This window comes from Haemaphysalis longicornis, unplaced genomic scaffold, assembly GCF_048455015.1.
Source record: "Haemaphysalis longicornis isolate Haplotype H1 unplaced genomic scaffold, Haemaphysalis longicornis Haplotype H1 scaffold_7, whole genome shotgun sequence".
NCBI classification, from domain to species: Eukaryota; Metazoa; Arthropoda; class Arachnida; order Ixodida; family Ixodidae; genus Haemaphysalis; species Haemaphysalis longicornis.
The window spans coordinates 113,513,990-113,534,534 of NW_027526422.1; the positions used below are offsets into that span (position 1 = coordinate 113,513,990).

The window sequence follows — 20,545 nt, forward strand, 5'->3', positions numbered from 1 at the left end:
ATGCCTCGCGAGCGGGAAGACACCCGCTTCACCAGGCGCGTGGCGATGCCCATCTTCGTCACGATGTGCTTGACCGCCGTGCCGTTGGTCCGGTGCGCGTCCACGAACATGCCCAGGACCCGAAGGCCCGAGACGTGCGGGATTGGCGCCCCGTCGCCGGCACGAACCACGATGGTGCGTTCCGCCTCCTCGGCGGCCCGCTTCCTCCACCGACCGGGCGGGGGCAGGATCAGGAGCTGCGACTTCTGCGGCGAACACTGAAGGCCCGTGCCCGAGAGCGCGGCCTCCACGGCGTCCACCGCCGACTGCAGCCCGGCCTCGACATCGCCGTCGCTGCCGCCCGTTGCCCAGATAGTCACGTCGTCCGCGTAGATGCAGTACTTGATGGCCGGCCCGAGCTCCTCCAGTCGCCGCGCCACCTCGATCATGACTAGATTGAAGAGGAGCGGCGAGATCACCGAGCCTTGCGGGGTCCCCACGCTGCCCAGCTCGCGCTCCTCCAGCTTCGCTCCGCCGACCTCCAGCCGCGCCGTGCGCCGGGACAGGAACGAACGGATGTACTCGTAGGAACGGCGCCCCAGACCGAGGCGCGACGCCTGAGCCAGGATCGCAGAGTGCCGCACCTTGTCGAAGGCGCTCTGCAGGTCCAGGCTCAGAATCGCACGACTGTCCTTCTTCGGGAGTCCCCCGGGGGGCTCCAGGACCTCCCGCTGTAGCAGTAACATGGCGTCCTGGGTGCCAAGCTTCGCGCGGAAGCCCAGCATCGCGTCCTGGTACAACTCCTCTTGCTCCAGGTACCTCTGCCACCGGGTGTTCAGGACGTGCTCCAACACCTTGCCCACGCACGACGTGAGCGAGATGGGGCGCAGGTTCTCGATGCCCGGCGGCTTGTTCGGCTTCGGTAGCAGGATGGTCGTGGCCGTCTTCCACTGGCGCGGGAGACGGCCGCTGCGCCAGCACTCGTTGAAGTACCGGGTCAGCGACGAGATGGCCGCATCACTCAGGTTCCGCAGCGCCTTGTTGGTCGCCCTGTCGGGGCCGGCGGCCGATCGACAGTTGGGCCTCAATCTATGGACTGCAAAGAACAGAAAGATGTTATGCCAACGCGAAGTCCACACACATTTTGAAGTTGCACTGTGCGCGCACGCACGCACGCACACCCACACCTGCGCGTGTGGCCTCATATGATACTGAGGTCTGTCTTATGATATGTGAGTGGCTAATGTAATCTGCTTGCATCAGCAATGTTTATTGACAGAACCATAGCTCTACGCTGGAGCCCCCACAATTAGGAGTCCCGCTGTAAAAATAAACAAGCTTAACTCCGCGTGTGGTGGTTAATGCGTAGCCATTTTTTGTCAAAACATTCGTGCGAAATTTTCTCGATAACTAACGGCAGAAAGAAAAGCGCGCACTTCACTGTGAAAGGACATGACAGCGCTGTCGCATGAAGTTTTTCAATCAAATACAGACCACTGAACAATGAGGTCAAGAACAACCTCGGTAGTTTTGCCATCGACACTGAAATGAATTTGTCAAGCTCCCGTTTTCGCTTGCACTGTGTATACTGGCTCAAGTGAACACACTTTTCATCGTTTATCCGGGCGATAAGTGGTACAGTATAGCCCACTTATAGCGAACCCGGTTTTAACGATATAGCGGCCATAACGAACAAATCTTCGTTTCCCGTTACCATTGGTATACATAGATTTTCTGTCCAGATATAGCGAAAAGCGGATATAACGAAGTGATTCCGGTTTCCCGTTGTGTTCGTTATAAGCGGGCTCGCCTGTATTTATTTTATAAAACCTGAAAGAAGAAAAACTACCAAGCGCGGTTGGCGGCGGCTGCGCCAACTAACCGTAGTGACGTCAGGTAAATGTGCTACGTGATTGGATGATGTCCATGGTTAGCATTCAAACAAGTTTCGGTTTCGGTTCGGAGAAACAACAGGCTTGTCATCCGACGTTTCGTTGGATGGGCATTCTCGATATCTTAGTCGCCATACCGTGCTTCTGGCATGTTGTCGGCTGTAAAGTGCGCCAGATAAGCGTACCAGGACGGCTTGGAATCTTAGCAATATTGCTAAGCAATATCCAACTGCGGAGGCCTCGGCTAGTGATATCACTAGCCGAGGCCTACGCAGTTGGATGAACGCCCACCGCGTCACCGCAGACGCTCAAATCCCATGCGCTTTCCCCCATCTTTGGAGCTTGCCTCACTCATGCCTGTATCGCAAAAAACGTATTCGCATCATGCCAAGGGTCTGTTCATTCTGACGTGTGCCCACTGCCCGCAAGCAGTCGGTGCTTATGGGACCCGTATAACTCTGTTCCCAGCTCTTCCTCCTGGGGAACTGCAGCATACCAATTTTAATCTACAGTCAGTGAGTTAACTCTCTCGGCGTAGATAAATGTGTACACGTTTTCACAGTACAGTGGATGTAATAACCCACAAAACTTAAATGGTTAGCGAAAGACGAAATTGTGCAAACATTCTCAGAGATCATTGCTCTCGGGTAAGTTCGTCTCAACCAGTTTGTTCCCCGTATTTTTTTAAACCTAGTTAAATTAGCGGACACAAAGTGATTTCACTTAAAATGTACTGAATTTTACGGTAAATCATTCCACACGCTTCACATGCCCCAGAAATTACACCTCAAAATGAAAGACGCCACCCGTTGTCCGCGTTATGGAGTTTACTATACAGTAAACACCATGTTTGCTCCGTATATGACGATTTATGAGTATAAACACACACAAATAATGTTTATGTGTATAAACACACACAAATGAGGCAACACTACATTATGAACCGTAAAGTGAACTCACGGCCTGCAGGTGATTGCAGGGTTTAACGCGCCGATGCAACGCAGGCGATGAGGCGCGCCGTAGTGGAGGGCTCCGGATTAATTTTGACCCCCTGGGGATGTTTAACGTGCGCCGAAAGCTCGTGCACACGGGCGTTTTTGCTTTTCCCCACCATCGGAAAAGCGGCCTCCGCGCCCGGGAACCGAACACTCGGATCCGCACGCGAGCGCCGCAAGCTTAATTTTGACTACACGAGGAGCGACACGCACGGAAGAGTCTACGTGCTGTATCAACTAAAATTAGCAGTGGCTTAGCTCGGCTATGTCAGGATATATGTAGCGTGAGCTAAGGTTCAGCTGGTTATTCTTAGCTTTCCTTGTTGTCTAGGTTTCGCTTGATTATCGTGCTTACTGCTGCTTCAATCACACACATGCGGTATACGCATTATTTAACACGTATATTTATCAAGCGGCTCCGGCGCAGCGCACCAATCGCCACAGAGCTAAGCTGGTTCCACGGGCGCACGCCGGTGTTGATGCGACGCACGAGCCATCGATTCCACACCTGGCCACCCCTCGCGTGATCATCAAGTGGACCGGGCCGCCACGTGCGGAACGGAGGCCGGCGAAGACGCTGGGCGTGGGGTTTGTGTGTGGGAGATGCCTGGCTGCAAGCAATGTTCTGTGCGCCGTGTGACGTCACTGCTCCTCGCGCATGCGCAGCACGGCTGTACAGGAGCCACGCGAAACTGCTCAACCTCGGCCAGTATAGCTCTTGTTACAAAACTTGTAGTCGCCCACCGGAGGGAATATTGGCGAAAACCAATTTACATATGCGTTCAAAGGGACTGTAGTGTGGTGAAAAATGGCGCCGGGGATTGTAGTCGGCGCGGCTTGTCAAAGCGGCGACTGAATGACTGCGAAGACGCTTCTAGCCGACAAGCCATGGAGGTATTCGCACGTCGCAACAGCGCCGCCTGCAAGAAACGCAAGCGGGCTATTAGTCATTGGAAAAATTGCAAAGAAATGTCTTGAGTGTGTTGCATTTAAAAGCCCCTCTCCCTAACCCACAAAAGGAGAACAAGTATTTTGTGCAAAACGACATTGGTTTACCTGGTTAATTTATTCGGCCGTCCCTTTTGCAGACATCTGTGTATTTCCGCCAATTCCAGCACCTTACAACACAGCGAAATGAATAACCCGTAGAAGTGCGTATACTTAGTTTTGTCATTGGTGCTTCACCTGTTCGCCATTAGCTTGCTGCCTGCGATTTGGGTAAGGGTGGAGAGTTTAGTTTTGTGCTAAGTGCCACTGCTTTTTTTTCTCATCTACAAATTGGTTGTTATGGAAGAATGCCTTTGGGCTTTCTCTCCTTTTCACTTATTCTTTATTGGTTGTTAACCTGCCGTATCTTGGCTGTAGCGGGTTTGTATCCCCCCTCCATTTTTTTTTTGCTTTTTTCTTACAGGGATTACGGTAATAATAAAGGAATAAAGGAACACAGAGGGCTGATTGCAGATAACTATAATGGTTTCTCACGCTATATTTATTATTGTTCACAAAGAAGTCGACACACACCTGCATGTCATAATCTACAACAGGGCCATTTGTCACCTACTAGTACCGTGATAACTTTGTCATGAACACGGTGGTCCTCGCAAGTTTTGCCTCCTTAATTGCCTCTCGGGCTGAAAAACTCGGTGATAATAGGAGTGTTAAAATAAATAAATAAATAAATAAATAAATAAATAAATAAATAAATAAATAAATAAATAAATAAATAAATAAATAAATAAATAAATAAATAAATAAATAAATAAATAAAAAATAACGTTTATTTATTACAGGTTGCGACATTTCAGGAACTCAAAGGATCTCCTGTTTACCGAAGTGCGTTACCGCGCTGTTAAGAGATGAATACTTTTAAGCGCGAGAAATTTCAGGTGTAGGACACGAAGAGCAAGGACCGGCGCCACATCCTACGTATGAAATTTTTCGGGCTGAAACGTATTGATCATGGAGTGCCAACTAGCTCGAAGCCGCACGTTGTTGTTCCGAGCGGGTTTCCGATGAATGTGTGGATCCTGAAAGCACATTCGAGGAACACGTAGAATCATGAACATCTTTCGGACGTTTTATCGTTGTTTGTTGGGTCTAACAAGAAATTTTGTGTCGCAGACCTTTATGGAAAGCCCTGGTTGGGATTATGCATATAAACTTCATCGCGTTTTTCTGAGCACAGTTTTCGTGGCGTCATAAAAACAAGATTTTAGAAAGTGTACGAAAGTATTTTCCTATTAAAGCGTATTATATGTAAGGAACAGGCGGCTTTAGCTCGACGATAGCACAAAAGACGCGGTTGCTTCTTTGCATTGCTATATTCTTTATATTTGACCGCTGACTTCTAAACGCCTACACGGTTTTCTCATAGCACTGCTATGAGAAATCCAGGAAGTTCCTGGATATTTCGTCAGAGCTGAGTATTTTGTTTAAATCGTTGCGTAGAGAGACTTCTCAGTTACTGTGTACGTATGGATCATTATTGACTTCATTCTTTACTGCGTAACTGACATTTTTCAAATGCTGAAAGTGGGGACAAAACTAACCCGATGAATATAAAGAAAGGTCAAGGAATCACGACGGAATACCGTTGGCTGATTGCGATTGTTTCAATTCTGTCTTTCGCCTTACTGAGAAGTACTCAGTCGTTGGCTGTTGCAGCTGCTTGAGCGAAAGGAGGTTGGTCAAAACACAATGGCACTTGTCGCGAATTGAGGGGCCGGTGTATTGCGAGAAAAAAATGGATAGGCTGCTTTTGTCATCCGAACACGAAAATAAGTCGCAGCTGCTGACCTATGGTGGGCGAGTGTATCGATTTGCATCGGACGACGTCCCAACGTAACATGCATTGCCGGGAGATGTACAGCTTTTCCGGCGGAATAAACTTTCCGTCTCCTGTACACACCTGGACGGACCAGCGCTAAATGACATGCACGCGCTTTTATTTCTGACCATTTTCTTCCCCACAGTCAAACTTGGTGAGTAAATGCAGTTAATTAAGCCATATAAGGTTTGTAAGATAGTTCGGTGCGCGAAGTGGGTTCCAAGCATTTGTTGCTGAGCCGTAATGGCTTCTCTTGAGAAAATGTGGCGCCCTCGATGCAGCGAGAGCAATCCACTTGAGATTCGGTGTTTAGTCTTCTTATTTGTATTTTGAGATGTTTTGGCAAAATAGGTATGATACCCAAACCGTAGCAGTACTACTTAATACGCCTTACTTTCTCTCTGTCTCTCTCTTTATATATATATATATATATATATATATATATATATATATATATATATATATATATATATATATATATATATATATATAGTTACGAGAAAAGGTCCCTGGCTATAAGGTTAACTATTCAATTGTGAAGTCACAGTGAAAAACGTAACAATATTCATTCTAATGTTTCGACCCGGGACCGGTCTTTTTGAAAGATACCTTTGAGAAAGACGGTTCCCCGGTCGAAACGTTACAACGTTTTTGTTTTTCACTGTGACTAGTCAACCATACATTATATATATATATATATATATATATATATATATATATATATATATATATATATATATATATATATATATATATATATATATTGCCGCGAACCATACATTGGGTTTGTTTATTTGTGTTTTGCTTTTACCGCCCGGCTGCGCCGGTCTGTGTTATCTCTGCGCCAAGGGAAGCGCGTGTTCCATTCTTTCTTTCTGTGCCGCATGTGTTATCTGTTGTGATAGGGAGAGCATTCCGATCTAACGTGAACAGCCCAGAATAATCTTCTTGGATCTACTATGTTCTCGATGCGAATCGACGTTTCGAGAACCACGCGCGCCAAAAGATAAAAAGCCTGCAGTGCGGACGCCAGGGCATTCGATTCGACGACACTCGCCTGTGCAAGTCACTTTGTTGACCGCTGCTTCGCCGCCTCTGTATTCTTTTGAGTTGTTAGGGGAGCACAAGTTCGCTCCAATAAACGTGTTTCTCATTCAACACCACTGCATCGTCCTTGTCTTCGTGACATCTGGTGGAGGTGCGGGGTACGCACCCTTCATGCCCACTACAACCTCGAAAAGCCGCCAAGCCAGTCCAACAAGAGCCAGCCCCCGCCTGCAAGATTTACCGCCCGAGTTCGGTCTTCTGCCAGAAGGGCCCAAGAGAAGGAACGCTGCAACCAACACCATGGTGCAAGAAACAACGTCGCCAATCATCCTGCAGCAGCCCCGAGAACCGCCATCGTTCCGGGGAGCCCCCGCTGAAGACCCCGAAGAATGGTTGGAGAAGTTGGAGCGCGTCCGCATCTTCAACAGGTGGGACGATGAAGAAACTTTCCGGCATGTCTTCTTTTACTTAGAAGATGCTGCTCGAACTTGGTTCGAGAACCATGAGAGCTCTTTGACCGACTGGACTCAATTCAAGAGGGAGTTCCTTAAGACCTTCACTACCGTGGTGAGAAAAGAGCGAGCTGCGCTTTTGCTTGAAACTCGAACGCAGCACCCCAACGAAGGAGTCGTGATTTTCGTTGAGGAGATGAAGCGACTTTTTCGTCGTGCGGACCCTGAAATGACCGAGGAAAAGAAGCTCAGGTTTCTAATGCGAGGAGTGAAGCAAGAGCTTTTTGCTTGTCTAGTCCGTAACCCTCCGAAGACAGTGGCCGAATTCGCGTCTGAGGCGGCCGCGATGGAGAAGACGCTAGAAATTCGAACCAGGCAGTACGACCGCCCTGTCAACGCGCTGTTCTCGGAGACCATCGGTGCTGCAAATGGAAGCTCCGATACATTGCGAGAGACCATCCGAGCAGTGGTCAGGGAGGAGCTTCGGAAGCTTTTTCCAACGACGCCGCAACCTCAAGTGGCTTCCCTGACCGACGTAATCCGAGAAGAAGTCCAAAACGCACTGGGAACTTCTACGCCGTCGGAAGCACCCCGCGAACCACAAGCCATGACCTACTCCTCGGCTGTTCGTCAACCCCGCCCTGCTCCAACCCGTCGTCAAGAGGCTGAGCCATACCGCCGTCCAACGCCGCCCGCCCGACGCCCTGTAGACCAATACCAGACGCCAAGGAAGACCGACGTGTGGCGAACGCCCGATAATCGCCCGCTGTGCTACCACTGCGGAGAGGCCGACCACATCTACCGTCGCTGTCCCTACAAGAGGCTCCGTTTGCGAGGGTTCTCCGTCGACGCCCCACGCCCCCGATACGGCCAGCGCCCTGCTGAGATCGAAGAATACCTCTCCAACACCAACCGAGGACCAGCCCGCTTCAACCGTTCACCGTCGCCCTACCCGTCTCAGTCACCAAACCGCCGCAGCACTGCTGACTTCTCACGTGGAAGGTCCCCCAGCCCACGTGGGGGAAACTAAAAGCAGCAACTTCTGGAGGTGAAGTTGCTCTACGGCGAAATACTGGAAACCCTCCAACGACGCAAGGACGCGCCGAAGACAGTGATTCACGACATGCCCTCATCCAGACGACCCGACCAAGCCCTAACGAGACTCCTGAACACGACGACAGCTACACAGCGCGACGCGTACCCGACCTGACCAAGACGTCCGTTGAGAAGACGACGACAACGACGATGCACAGTGCCCGAACATCAACACGTACAAGCAGAGATACGACGCCCCGACGAACCCGCAACTCGAGGACGACTGCATCTGACGTCAAGGTGTCCATCGACGGCTTTGACGTAGTCGCCCTCGTAGACACGGGAGCTGACTATTCGGTAATGAGCGGACCATTTGCGTCTAAACTGAAGAAAGTTATGACCAGATGGGACGGTCCGCACATACGCACAGCAGGAGGCCACCTCGTGACGCCAAGTGGAACGTGCACATCACGCGTCACCATAGACGGCACAACGTACCCTGCGGCGTTCGTCGTTCTGCCTAACTGCTCCCGCGACGTGATTCTCGGAATGGACTTTTTGACGGACAACGGCGCAATAATTGATCTGCAGACCAAGTCGATAACATTTTCCTCCAATCACTCCACGACGCCGCAGCCGAACCCCGATCACCGTGCTGCTGTCAGGATCGCCGACGATCACATCACCCTGCCACCCCGCGCAAGCTTGATGATCGCCGTCTACTGTGAGGATGCTGCTTCTGACATCGACGCTATCGTAGAGAGTGATCGAAGGTTGCTTCTCGACCGCGGTGTCTCCGTCGCAAGAGGCATTGCACACTTTAAGCAACGCCAATCTCACGTTTTGGTCACTAATTTCACCGAAGAGCACCAGCATTTAAACAAGGGAGCTGCAATTGCGTTCCTCGAAGAAACGCAAGAAGCAAGTGATGTGATCGCAGTCGCCGACTTTGAACGCACACCCGTAGAAACATTCAGGCTCCCGCAGCTATTCGACGTGAATCCGGCGCTACCGCAAGAACAACGGAAAAAATTATTGGCTTTGCTGCGTCGCTATAGCGAATGTTTTTCGTCGAGCGCAAAACTACGTCAGACCCCTCTAGCGAAGCACCGAATAATAACCGAAGATGGAGCCCGACCTACCCGACAGTCACCGTATCGCGTCTCTTCACACGAACGCGAAGCCATCCGGACTCAAGTCGACGACATGCTGAGCGATGACATTATACAGCCATCGAAAAGCCCCTGGGCTGCGCCCGTCGTACTCGTAAAGAAAAAAGACGGCACATTAAGGTTTTGCGTTGACTACCGGCGACTGAACAAAATCACGAAAAAGGACGTGTACCCCCTCCCCCGAATCGACGACGCCCTCGACCACCTCTGCCATGCGAAGTACTTCTCATCGATGGACCTGAAGACCGGCTACTGGCAAATTGAAGTGGACGAGAGAGACCGAGAGAAGACTGCATTTATAACCCCAGACGGCCTATACGAGTTCAAGGTGATGCCGTTTGGGCTGTGCACAGCACCAGCGACGTTTCAAAGATTGATGGACACTGTGCTAGCTGGCCTTAAGTGGCACACCTGCCTCGTATACCTCGACGACGTAGTGGTATTCGCCCGGACTTTCGACGAACACCTTGCAAGGTTGGAGTCTGTACTCGAGGCCATTCGTACGTCGGGGTTGACGCTGAAGCCTGAAAAGTGCCGTTTCGCATACGGGGAACTCAAGTTCTTGGGCCACGTCGTCAACGCCGCGGGAGTCCTACCTGACCCGGCAAAAACTTCAGCCATTGCGAACTTCCCAAGGCCAAAAGACAAGAAGGGCGTGCGGAGATTTCTCGGGCTGTGCGCATACTACCGGCGCTTCATCGCAAACTTCGCACGCATTGCAGAGCCACTCACGCGCTTGACGAAAGATAGCACCCCTTTCAGCTGGGAAAACGACCAAGAAAAAGCATTCGGCGAGCTGCAAAAACGCCTGCAAAGCCCGCCCGTGCTCGCTCATTTCGACGGAAATGCCGAAACGGAAATGCATACGGACGCCAGTGATATAGGCTTGGGTGCCGTCCTTGTCCAAAAGCAAAGCGGCTGCGAAAGGGTAATCGCCTATGCTAGCCGTGGTCTGTCGAAGGAGGAGAAAAACTATTCTGCCTCTGAGAAAGAGTGCCTGGCTATTATATGGGCGATTTCAAAATTTCGCCCATACGTGTATGGAAGGCCATTCAAGGTTGTAACAGACCACCATGCGCTGTGTTGGCTCGCCAATTTGAAGGACCCCTCTGGCCGTCTTGGGCGGTGGAGCTTGCGCCTGCAGGAGTTCGACGTTACAGTCGTTTATAAATCCGGCAGGAAACACTCCGACGCCGACTGCCTGTCCCGCGCCCCCGTCGACCCACCACCACAAGACTCTGATGAAGACAGCGCGTTCTTCGGGATCGTGACGGAGAGCGACCTAGCCGCCCAGCAGCGTGCCGACCCCGACTTACGCGTCATAATCGAGTACCTCGAGGGATGCAACGTTGCCGTTCCTAGGACCTTCAAACGCAGTTTACCAGCATTCAGCCTGAGAAACTCCGTCCTTGTGAAGAAGAATTTCAGCCCCGGAACAAGAGCGAATTACCTTCTCGTCATCCCCGCGGACCTTCGTGACGAAATTTTGGAAGCGTGCCACGACGACCCGTCTTCCGGACATCTGGGCACAGCCCGCACTATTGGAAAAATCAAGGCGAGGTACTACTGGCCCGGCCTTACCTCTGACGTCACCCACTACGTCCGGAGCTGCCGTGACTGCCAGCGACGAAAAACACCGCCGACAAGACCCGCCGGACTTCTGCAACCGATCGCCGTCCCATCGAGACCATTTCAACAGATTGGAATGGACCTTTTAGGCCCGTTCCCTACGTCACGATCACAGAACAAGTGGATTGTCGTAGCGACAGACTACATGACGCGCTACGCAGAGACCGCCGCTCTTCCGAGGGGGACTGCACAAGAAGTGGCGAAGTTCTTTATAAGCCAAGTTGTGCTGCGACATGGAGCCCCGGAAGTACTAATCACAGACCGCGGAACGGCATTTACTGCGGAGCTGATGCAAGGAGTATTACGCTACAGCAACACGGATCACCGAAGAACGACGGCGTACCACCCCCAAACGAACGGACTAACAGAACGTCTGAACAAGACAATCGCAGATATGCTGTCAATGTACGTTGACGTTGAACATAAGACTTGGGACGAAGTGCTCCCGTATGTCACGTTTGCGTACAACACGGCTATCCAGGAGACGACACAGCTGACGCCGTTCGAGCTTGTCTACGGTAGAAGGCCGACTACGATGCTCGACGCCATGCTTCCGCACGTAGAAGACGACGACCTCAACGCCGACGTCCACGGATATCTTCAACGTGCGGAGGAGGCCCGCCAGCTCGCTCGAGTTCGTATAACGGACCAGCAGCTGGTGGATGCGGGCCGCTACAACCTCCGACGCCGAGACGCCGAGTACCAACCAGGGGATCGTGTGTGGGTTTGGACTCCCATCCGACGACGCGGACTCAGTGAGAAGCTCCTGCGACGGTATTTCGGACCCTACCAGATTCTACGACGTGCTGGCCAACTTACCTACGAAGTGATCCCCGATGGTGACTCCGGCACATCACGACGACGCACGCGGCCTGAAGTCGTCCACGTGGTTCGCTTAAAACCTTTCTACGGACGATGACGAACTTTTATTTTCATTTGTTCGGACTGTCGCTTATGTTAGCATCGGGTCGATGCACTCTTAGAAGGGGGGGGGTAATGCCGCGAACCATACATTGGGTTTGTTTATTTGTGTTTTGCTTTTACCGCCCGGCTGCGCCGGTCTGTGTTATCTCTGCGCCAAGGGAAGCGCGTGTTCCATTCTTTCTTTCTGTGCCGCATGTGTTATCTGTTGTGATAGGGAGAGCATTCCGATCTAACGTGAACAGCCCAGAATAATCTTCTTGGATCTACTATGTTCTCGATGCGAATCGACGTTTCGAGAACCACGCGCGCCAAAAGATAAAAAGCCTGCAGTGCGGACGCCAGGGCATTCGATTCGACGACACTCGCCTGTGCAAGTCACTTTGTTGACCGCTGCTTCGCCGCCTCTGTATTCTTTTGAGTTGTTAGGGGAGCACAAGTTCGCTCCAATAAACGTGTTTCTCATTCAACACCACTGCATCGTCCTTGTCTTCGTGACAATATATATATATATATATATATATATATATATATATATATATATATATATATATATATATATATATATATATATATATATATATATATATATATATATATATATATATATATAACGTCCCTTTTTCTACGGTCGTGATGACGATTCGATAAACCTGAATTACCCCCCCCCCCCGCCGCTGTTTTTCGTAGCCGTATCTCGACGAGACTGGCGCAAGGCAAATGTTTTATTTGGCAAACATTACAAAAGTAGGTACAGACAGAGAACCCACTTATTACGTCTTATACTCAGTTACCCTCATTATCATTCAAGTCTGTTGTGCCGTTTGGGCCACCGCTGACAGTTTCCCAGCAGGTGGTCGCCTGGTCCGTTGAAGTGGTTTGTAATTGAAAACTTCATTAATTACTTGGCCACAACCGCTTCCACGCGTCTGAAATCCACCATGCGATGCTTGTTTAGAACAGGGGCTGCTTTGGATCGCGCAAATACGGTGTATAAATAAATAAATAAATATATATATATATATATATATATATATATATATATATATATATATATATATATATATATATATATATATATATATATATATATATATATATATATATATATATATATATATATATATTATAAATGAGATAGTGGACGTTCCGGTAGAAGGCTGGACTCGTTTATTGGCGAAGGAGGCGTCAGCGCAGGAGGGGGGCGAGCCGAAACGACCAGCTTTACGCGAGGCTGACCCTGAACGAGGGTGTCCTCCTCTTCTTCGTCGGTATTCGGAGCATACTCACATTTGAGATTTCGAAAATGGTTTATTCAGACGAAATTTCCCGGGTGAGTGGGCTAAATGCAGATGGACTCTGCCTATCTAAGGCCAATTCACCCGTACATGAGCATTGCTAACAGCGGTAGCAGCGAACATAAACAAAGTGCAGTATGCAAGAAAACAATATCAATACCAAAGGACCTCACAGAAAGAACAATTCATCCAAATAAATACACAGAAGTTCAGAACAGCAATCATACCGCGGGTACATTAGCAGAGTTCATGAACTCTCACGTGAACTCTCACGCCCCCGACGGCGGCGGTCCGAAGTGGGTGTTAGAGGCTGAATAACGTAATTCACAGGCGATTTTTGCTCCACAACCCGGTAGGAGCCGCGCACATGGTATTGCGACACTAATTTCGGTGACAGTCCGGGAGCCGGGCCGGTACGTAGAGCAAGACGAGTGATCCGTTCGGGAAAGTTGGAGCTGTGACAGAAACATCGTGACGTGCCTTCTGACGCTGCTGGTATTCCGATGTAAATCGACGAGCTAGCTGGCGATATTCCTCGGCGTGTCGAGCGACGTCTGAAACTGGCATATATTCGGAGGCATCAGGTTGGTATGGAAGTATAATGTCCAGCATGCACGAAAGCTCACGACCGTAGAACAAAAATACCGGCGAAAATCCTGTGGTTGTCTGCTTAGCGTATTGCAAGTATGCGTCACAAAAGGAAGAACGAGGTCTCAATTGGAATTGGTCCGAGGAAATGTACATTGCGATCATATCCCCGAAAGTGCGGTTAAACTGCTCCGCCAGGCCATCTGTCTGTGAGTGGTATGATGTGCTTTTGCGGTGGACAATTAAGTTAACGTTGCATTCATCTCGAAGGGCCTCCACGACGTCGGATAAACACACGCGTCCTCGATCACTGAGTAGCTCGTGAGGAGCACCGTGACGAAGAATGAACCGTTGAAGGAGGAAGGACGTCCCTTATCGAGCCGTGGCCGCCGGTAGCGCAGCTGTTTCGGCGTAACGCGTTAGATAATCAACGGCGACGATGATCCAGCGGTTACCGGCAGCTGTGCTGGGAAGTGGGCCGTAGAGATCAATGCCCACCCGGTCGAAGGGACCCGCTGGACAGGGCAACGGCTAAAGTGGAGCGCTGGTGTGCCGTGAGGAGTTGGCGCCGTTGACAATCTGGCCAGGATTTAACAAACTTTTTCACAAAGGTATACCTCCCGCGCCGGTAGTAGCGAAGTCTAAGCGCTCGTACGTTTTCACGACTCCAGCGTGAGCACACTGCGCGTCATCGTGAAAGGAAGAGTAAATTTCCTTGCGTAAGCTCCTCCCTTTTGTGGCGTGCCTGGTGTGTACGGTATTTAGTTTGACAACGGGGTGGAGGCATATGCAAAAGTGATAACTGGCATTCTTTTAGTCGGATGCGGTTATCGCAATCTGCAGTACTCGGAGCCGCTATCGAAACACAGATCAAAAGGGAGGAGCTTCGCGCCGGTCTTCGCTGTTTAGCATGCGTAATCATGCGAAGGGCAATTAAACTTCGCAGTTCGATATCTCGGAGCACGGGTTCGCTAGAACAATTCTGCAAAATGAAACTGCGTAGAAACAAGATTCCGTCTAACATTTGAATACAAACATGCCTAGTTACTGCAGCTACTAAAAAAGATAATTATTCAATTTTAGTTAATTCACCCCCGACATCAATAATCACCACCTTATTCTGTGTTCTCCTGGGCGCATATATTCACTCTAGAGGTGGTCTTGGCGCAAAACTAAGCGCCTAATTGAAAAAAAAGAACCTGTCGACCTAATTTTGATCACCATGTATAGAGCGAAACGAAAAAGCTGCAGAGCTTTTCTTGGGTTTTGCATGCGACTGGGCGTCGGAAGACCGTTTTCTCCTCCGTGAGGTTTTGCCTTAAAAGGAGTACTCAGCAGAGGGCGGCATGATTTGCTTGCGGTGCCCCAGAGCTTTTACCGGTCGGCTATCCAAATCCATCACCACGGTGTTAGGTCTGGCTATACGGCGATTGCAGGAAGCTTCCATCACTTACGCCAGTGTTTTCGAGAGAAGATTGTATTGGATGACTTCAGCCATCGGTGGTGGCGTACACCGTGATGCCTTCCGGCAAAGCCAACTTTATCCACACGCTCTATTGACTATCATGATAATAAAGCCCTTGAAGTGGTTGGCACCTACTTATTCGGTGGTATTGGCCCGGCTAAAGTGTTGACTGTGCCCTTGTTGGAGCTCATCGATTAAATTATATCTTAAAACCCTGCCGTGGTTCCCTTTTGTCTGGTGCAGCTGTGTCTTGCCGCTCGCAGGTGGCACGCGCGCGCGCGCACGATTGTCGTGCTACATCACGCCACAATGAGAGCTATAATCGGCGTTGTCGCTCACATCACGACACATCGCCGGCGCGGTCTCTCGCCTTCCTCGGGCAGTTAACCTTCTAGCGGGGCATTGGTAAGACGCGCGTGGTTCACTTTACGGAAGAGAGCGCAGTTTTCCATAATCACGAAATAAGGATCTGCAATAACGTTAACCAGACATTTGCGTTGGGGTAAAGCTCAGAGTAAGGAAAAAGTTTCGTTTTTGTAGATCGATGGTTTCACTTTTTCATTTCGGTCATGCCGTTTTGATTTTTGCATGATTGTTTTCTTTTTCGTTTTGCGGTCAATTCGTTTCGATATTGGTCGTTTTCATTAAAGGAGTACTGACACGAAATTTCTCGCTTTCAGTTTTTATGCTGTAAAGAATACCTATGGTCCCAGTAATTACGAAAATCGAACCGAAAGGCGTCAGCCACCAACATATAATTAATTATAGCACGTTTATTGCAACCACTTTCAAATTCGGTCGCCGCGCGGGAAAATGGCCGTTCGAAGGAGAGCCTGCAAGCGGACTGCCTGACGTCACGGTCTCCGTGACGTCGGACCGTGACGTCATGGTCTCCGTGACGTCAGGGACGTTCGCTGCATCGTCTGCTACGGATTGCACGCGGTTCACACTAAAGCGCTGGACACATGTACGATTTGTACACTCGATTCGCATGCGACTGATCGTTACGACTGTCACCACGACTAGTCGTACGCGTGAATTTGAGACACATGACCCGATGCGTGCATGCGATGCGTCGTCGGCGTCGCTCCGCCCACCGTTTTTGCTCCATGGTCAACTACGACTATCGCTGAGCTGAATTTGTAGATCCCGCGCGTTTAATCGCAAAAAATGGATAAAGCAGGCAATCGTGAAGCGTTTCCTGCCTTCGGAAACAGTTCGCGCACACGCCGGCCGCGCCTGCCAGCTCGGACACTCAGCGGCTCGATCCGGCGCAGACCACGGTAGCAAGACGGTAGCAACCGCTTGTCGCTGCTCTTCTGAATCAATCTGATCGTTAAAATGAAGTTCCACATGCGAGAAAGTAGGTGTTAGTGTGGTGAAAAATTGTGCTTGGGATTGTTATCAGGGCTTATTTTAAAAGCGGCGATCAGATATCTGCCGCGATGCAAGCGTATACGCTGACCGGCCCCCCGCGGCGCGCGGCGGGCGGTGCGCCGACCGGTCGAGAGATGGCAATACCTGTGCGGAAACGTGAAGTGCGCACTTCGCAAGCCTTGCTCACAGCGGTACCGCAGCCAAGCCAAACCTCCTATCGAAGCGAGACCGCCCACAACAACAGCGCAGGCTATCGCTTCCGGTTCCGGAAACAACTGTATGACGTCATGCTGAATCGGCCGCAAAATCGCGGATAGCCTGACGTCACACCCTAAGCGATTTCGCTAGTGCTGCCGATTTGTAATAGTTCGCGGCCAGGGCAACTAAAATCGATTTTTGATGCGTTTCCAGCCTCGGATCGCTCCAAAAATTTCTGTGGGTAATCTGTACAAACTACTGAAGCCAATTATATCGTTATTTAGGCCTCTAAATTTGGTGTCAGTACTCCTTTAAAGTAAAGCCTCGCTTAAACCCCGGTTTCCGGAGGGAATGGATTATATTTCGTCCCAATCTATCTGTTTAGATTCCCCCAAGATGCGAAAAACTACTGTGAGGTATGCTTCAAGTTGCTCGCGTTCAAACCCCCGAAGCCATAAACGCCAACCGACTGTTGCTGCCGGTAAACTCTACTGCTGGACCCACCGGCCTCGCACATAAAAAAGGGTGGGAATAAACCTACTTGGCCCGTTCCCATGGTCTTAATGTAGCAACCGTAAGGTGGCCATAGTCGATGACTACCTTTCGCGTAATGCTGAGACCGCCGCATTGCCGTGTTCCGTTCGTAACAGCTTTGGCAAACTGCGCTTTTTGCGTAGTCGTATTGTGCTTGGGAATGGGTGTGATTACCAGGGACAGGAGTCGTCAGTTCACTGTAGATATCTTGGAAAAGCTTTTTCACCCATGTGTACCGATAGTCGACATTTACCACAGCATCATTGTCATAAAGATGGCGTCACCAAACACAGCAATCACACAAATACAGGCTTTTCATGTGTGTCGCTTCAGCCCACCGGAACAAAGATGTTATCTACTCGTTCATCTGATTTTTCCCCACGCCAAGACGCCTCTTCACTGCTATCAGGCTACCTCCGTTCTTTACAGCGCATTCGATCCTCTCCATATTATACTTCCGTATGTAAGCTGTCTTACGCTTATTGATTAACTTCGAAAGCTCCGTTAGTTCTATTCTGTCAGCTGGGGTTGAAATTGTCATGTTTTGCTGTTTCCTAATTAGATCTTTCGTCTCCTGGGAAAGTTTACCAGTATCCTGTCTAGCCATTGTGCCCCCGACTTCTACTGCACACTCTGTGATAATGCGTGTAAGGTTGTCGCTGGCTTCCTGTGTCGTAAACTCTTCTTCCTCGGTAAGAGCTGAATATCGGTTCTGCAGCGCGATCCTGAATTCTCCTACTTTACGTCTTACTGTTAGCTCATTGATCGTCTTCTTTCGTACTAGCTTGTTGCGGTCCCTCCTCAAATCTAGCCTAATCGAGATCTTACCATACGGTGGTCACTACACCTTACCCTTCCTAGCACTTCCATATCCTGCACGACGCCAGGGTTATCGCATAATATGAAGTCGATTTCATTTTTATGCTCCATTCGGGCTCCTCCACGTCCACTTCCGGCTCTGCCGTTTGCAAAAGAAGGTATTCATAATACCTAGGTATTATGACCTAGGCTTATAATACCTAGAAGGTATTCATCACCTAGGCTTATAGCACCGCAAAGCACACGACTACCAGCTACCACACTTTTGCTCCTTCGCTACCCTCGCGTTCCCCAAAGCTGTTGGGATACCATACTTCCGTGTTACGGCCTTGCCAGCCATAATATAACCGACATCCCTTGCGGAGAAGAAGTACCTAGGCTTGCGTTCTCCGTATTTTCGCTTTGTAAGACTCTTCGAAATTACATTACGACCACCCCCACAATGACGTAATCTACGAACCGGAGAAATCGTGTTCCTCGGACGCCGCTACACAAGTGCGGCTTGTGTGAGAAACTACTTCACAATCCCTACGGTCTTTGAGTTGTATTGGAAAGGTTAGGTATGGTTAACTGTCTTTTCCTAGCTTACTAACAACGGTTATTCTGGCAAGAAGTTCCAAGTTTTTATGTCTCTAATCAGGAACGGTTTCATCGCCGTAATGGCGATTGTCTCGTCCAGAACCCTTCATTGGTAGCGGTGGAAATGTTCCAGCAAGTGAGTCCCAAGCCACATAAAACTGACCCCTGTTGAATGGCGATGATGTCAATTATACTTGTCAGCATTGATGACGTCGCTGACATTCAACACAAAGTTTTTTTTATAGGGTTCGAGGTAACGTTGGTGTGGCAATACTAACCATTGCATGCAACTCGTTTACTCGACTGCGCATACTTATACGAAATCCGACAGACTGGGCAGGCAGAGATTGCGGTCTTGAAATATTGCCCGCTATGTTACCTACTTGCCTAAACACAATCTAATAAAAATTTGGTGAGGTGATTAGTTAGACGGCAAAAAAAATAGGCATTAAACTAGAACTCATTTCTACTTCACGTTCAAGAATTGTAATCGGTTACCCAGTTCATATCGGCGGTATTCTTTACTTATTATCCTGCCCGTATTAACAAAATTAGTTTTTGCTGATATTGGATGTTGTTGTTCAATTTATTTACGTTTCACGTTCCCTACACACTGACATCAGCATTTTGAATACATTTTGATACGCAATTCGTGCTGCGCCTATTTTGAATGCGCTGTATTGTAAACTTTGTGTACCTGTATATATATATTTATATAATTACACTAATATCTGTTATTCCTGCTGCAAATGCCTTTTGTCTGTGTGACTAAAATTATCTTGTGCAGGGGCAGAGGCTTTGGTCAAGGCTTACATATTCGGTACTTCTGTGTGTTTTCTATGCATCTGTCACAAGACCTATGTCGTGTAAATGTTTATTGAGCTTAATTGGTGACTTTTAAAAAAAGGTAACGTCAAAATTTGACGACGTCTCCCGATGAATTGACTGAAACAGCCAGTATATTACTCTATCTGTTCAGCTCTTTGTTGTCAGCTCGGTCAAATTGGGAAGAATATACACCGCATCCTTTGGCGTTGTTGACACAAAATATATATTTTCAGCCGAAGCCGGAATCTTCGGTGGACTCTTCTGTAAGCCACGATGCAACCCTAACCCCGTAAGTACCGCTACACAAGGCCGTTCGTTGGTGGCGGTGTGTGCGAAGAATAGACCAAATTTCTTATCTCAATGCGTTTGCATAACTGGAACAGCAAGATCTTTCATCCGTAACATGGAATAGCGACTTCTTTGGGAGCGAGCACGCGGTGTAGGTACCTTACCTAGGAAAAATATAGACAGTGTTGCGTCTTGTAGCGAGTTGTAGCGACCGCAGTCTGCTGGTAGCGGGGCCGGTCGCCGTCGCTTCGTCGAGCCAGGACTAGGGGAGAGCTTAGAGCAAACTCAACGGGTTTATTTACATTTTTACAGTGAGTTGTCGAGATGAAGACAGAAGACAGCTCTTGGCGGGCCGCAGCACGCCCTTATTGTTGACCCCCGATCCCTAGTTCCCTAGGTTGGGGATCCCCATACAAAACAATGCGGACCAATGGTGAGGTGTAAGTTCCTCGCTGTGAAGCACCGCCCTCGGGTAGGGACACGCCTTTCAGGTATGTCGACAGATGCACGGCACACACACACACACACACACACACACACACCCTTGCCACTCGTCAGGAGCATCTAGTCGGTGTTGCTGTAGTAGAAGGGGAAGAACGGAAGACGCGCGAGCGCCTCGTAT

The 20,545-nt window shown here is 49.5% G+C and overlaps 1 protein-coding gene across 1 annotated transcript in view; it reads left to right on the forward strand.

Moving 5' to 3' along the window:
* The first annotated feature begins 5,724 nt into the window (after positions 1–5,724).
* The window catches only part of LOC144146831 (uncharacterized), a 45,002-nt gene continuing 30,181 nt past the window's right edge, over positions 5,725–20,545 (forward strand). Inside the window, exons 1-2 of the mRNA XM_077678759.1 lie at positions 5,725–5,847; positions 19,869–19,924. Coding sequence (XP_077534885.1) covers positions 5,799–5,847; positions 19,869–19,924 — 105 coding nt within the window. The 5' untranslated portion in view covers positions 5,725–5,798. The remainder of the gene's footprint in view (positions 5,848–19,868; positions 19,925–20,545) is intronic.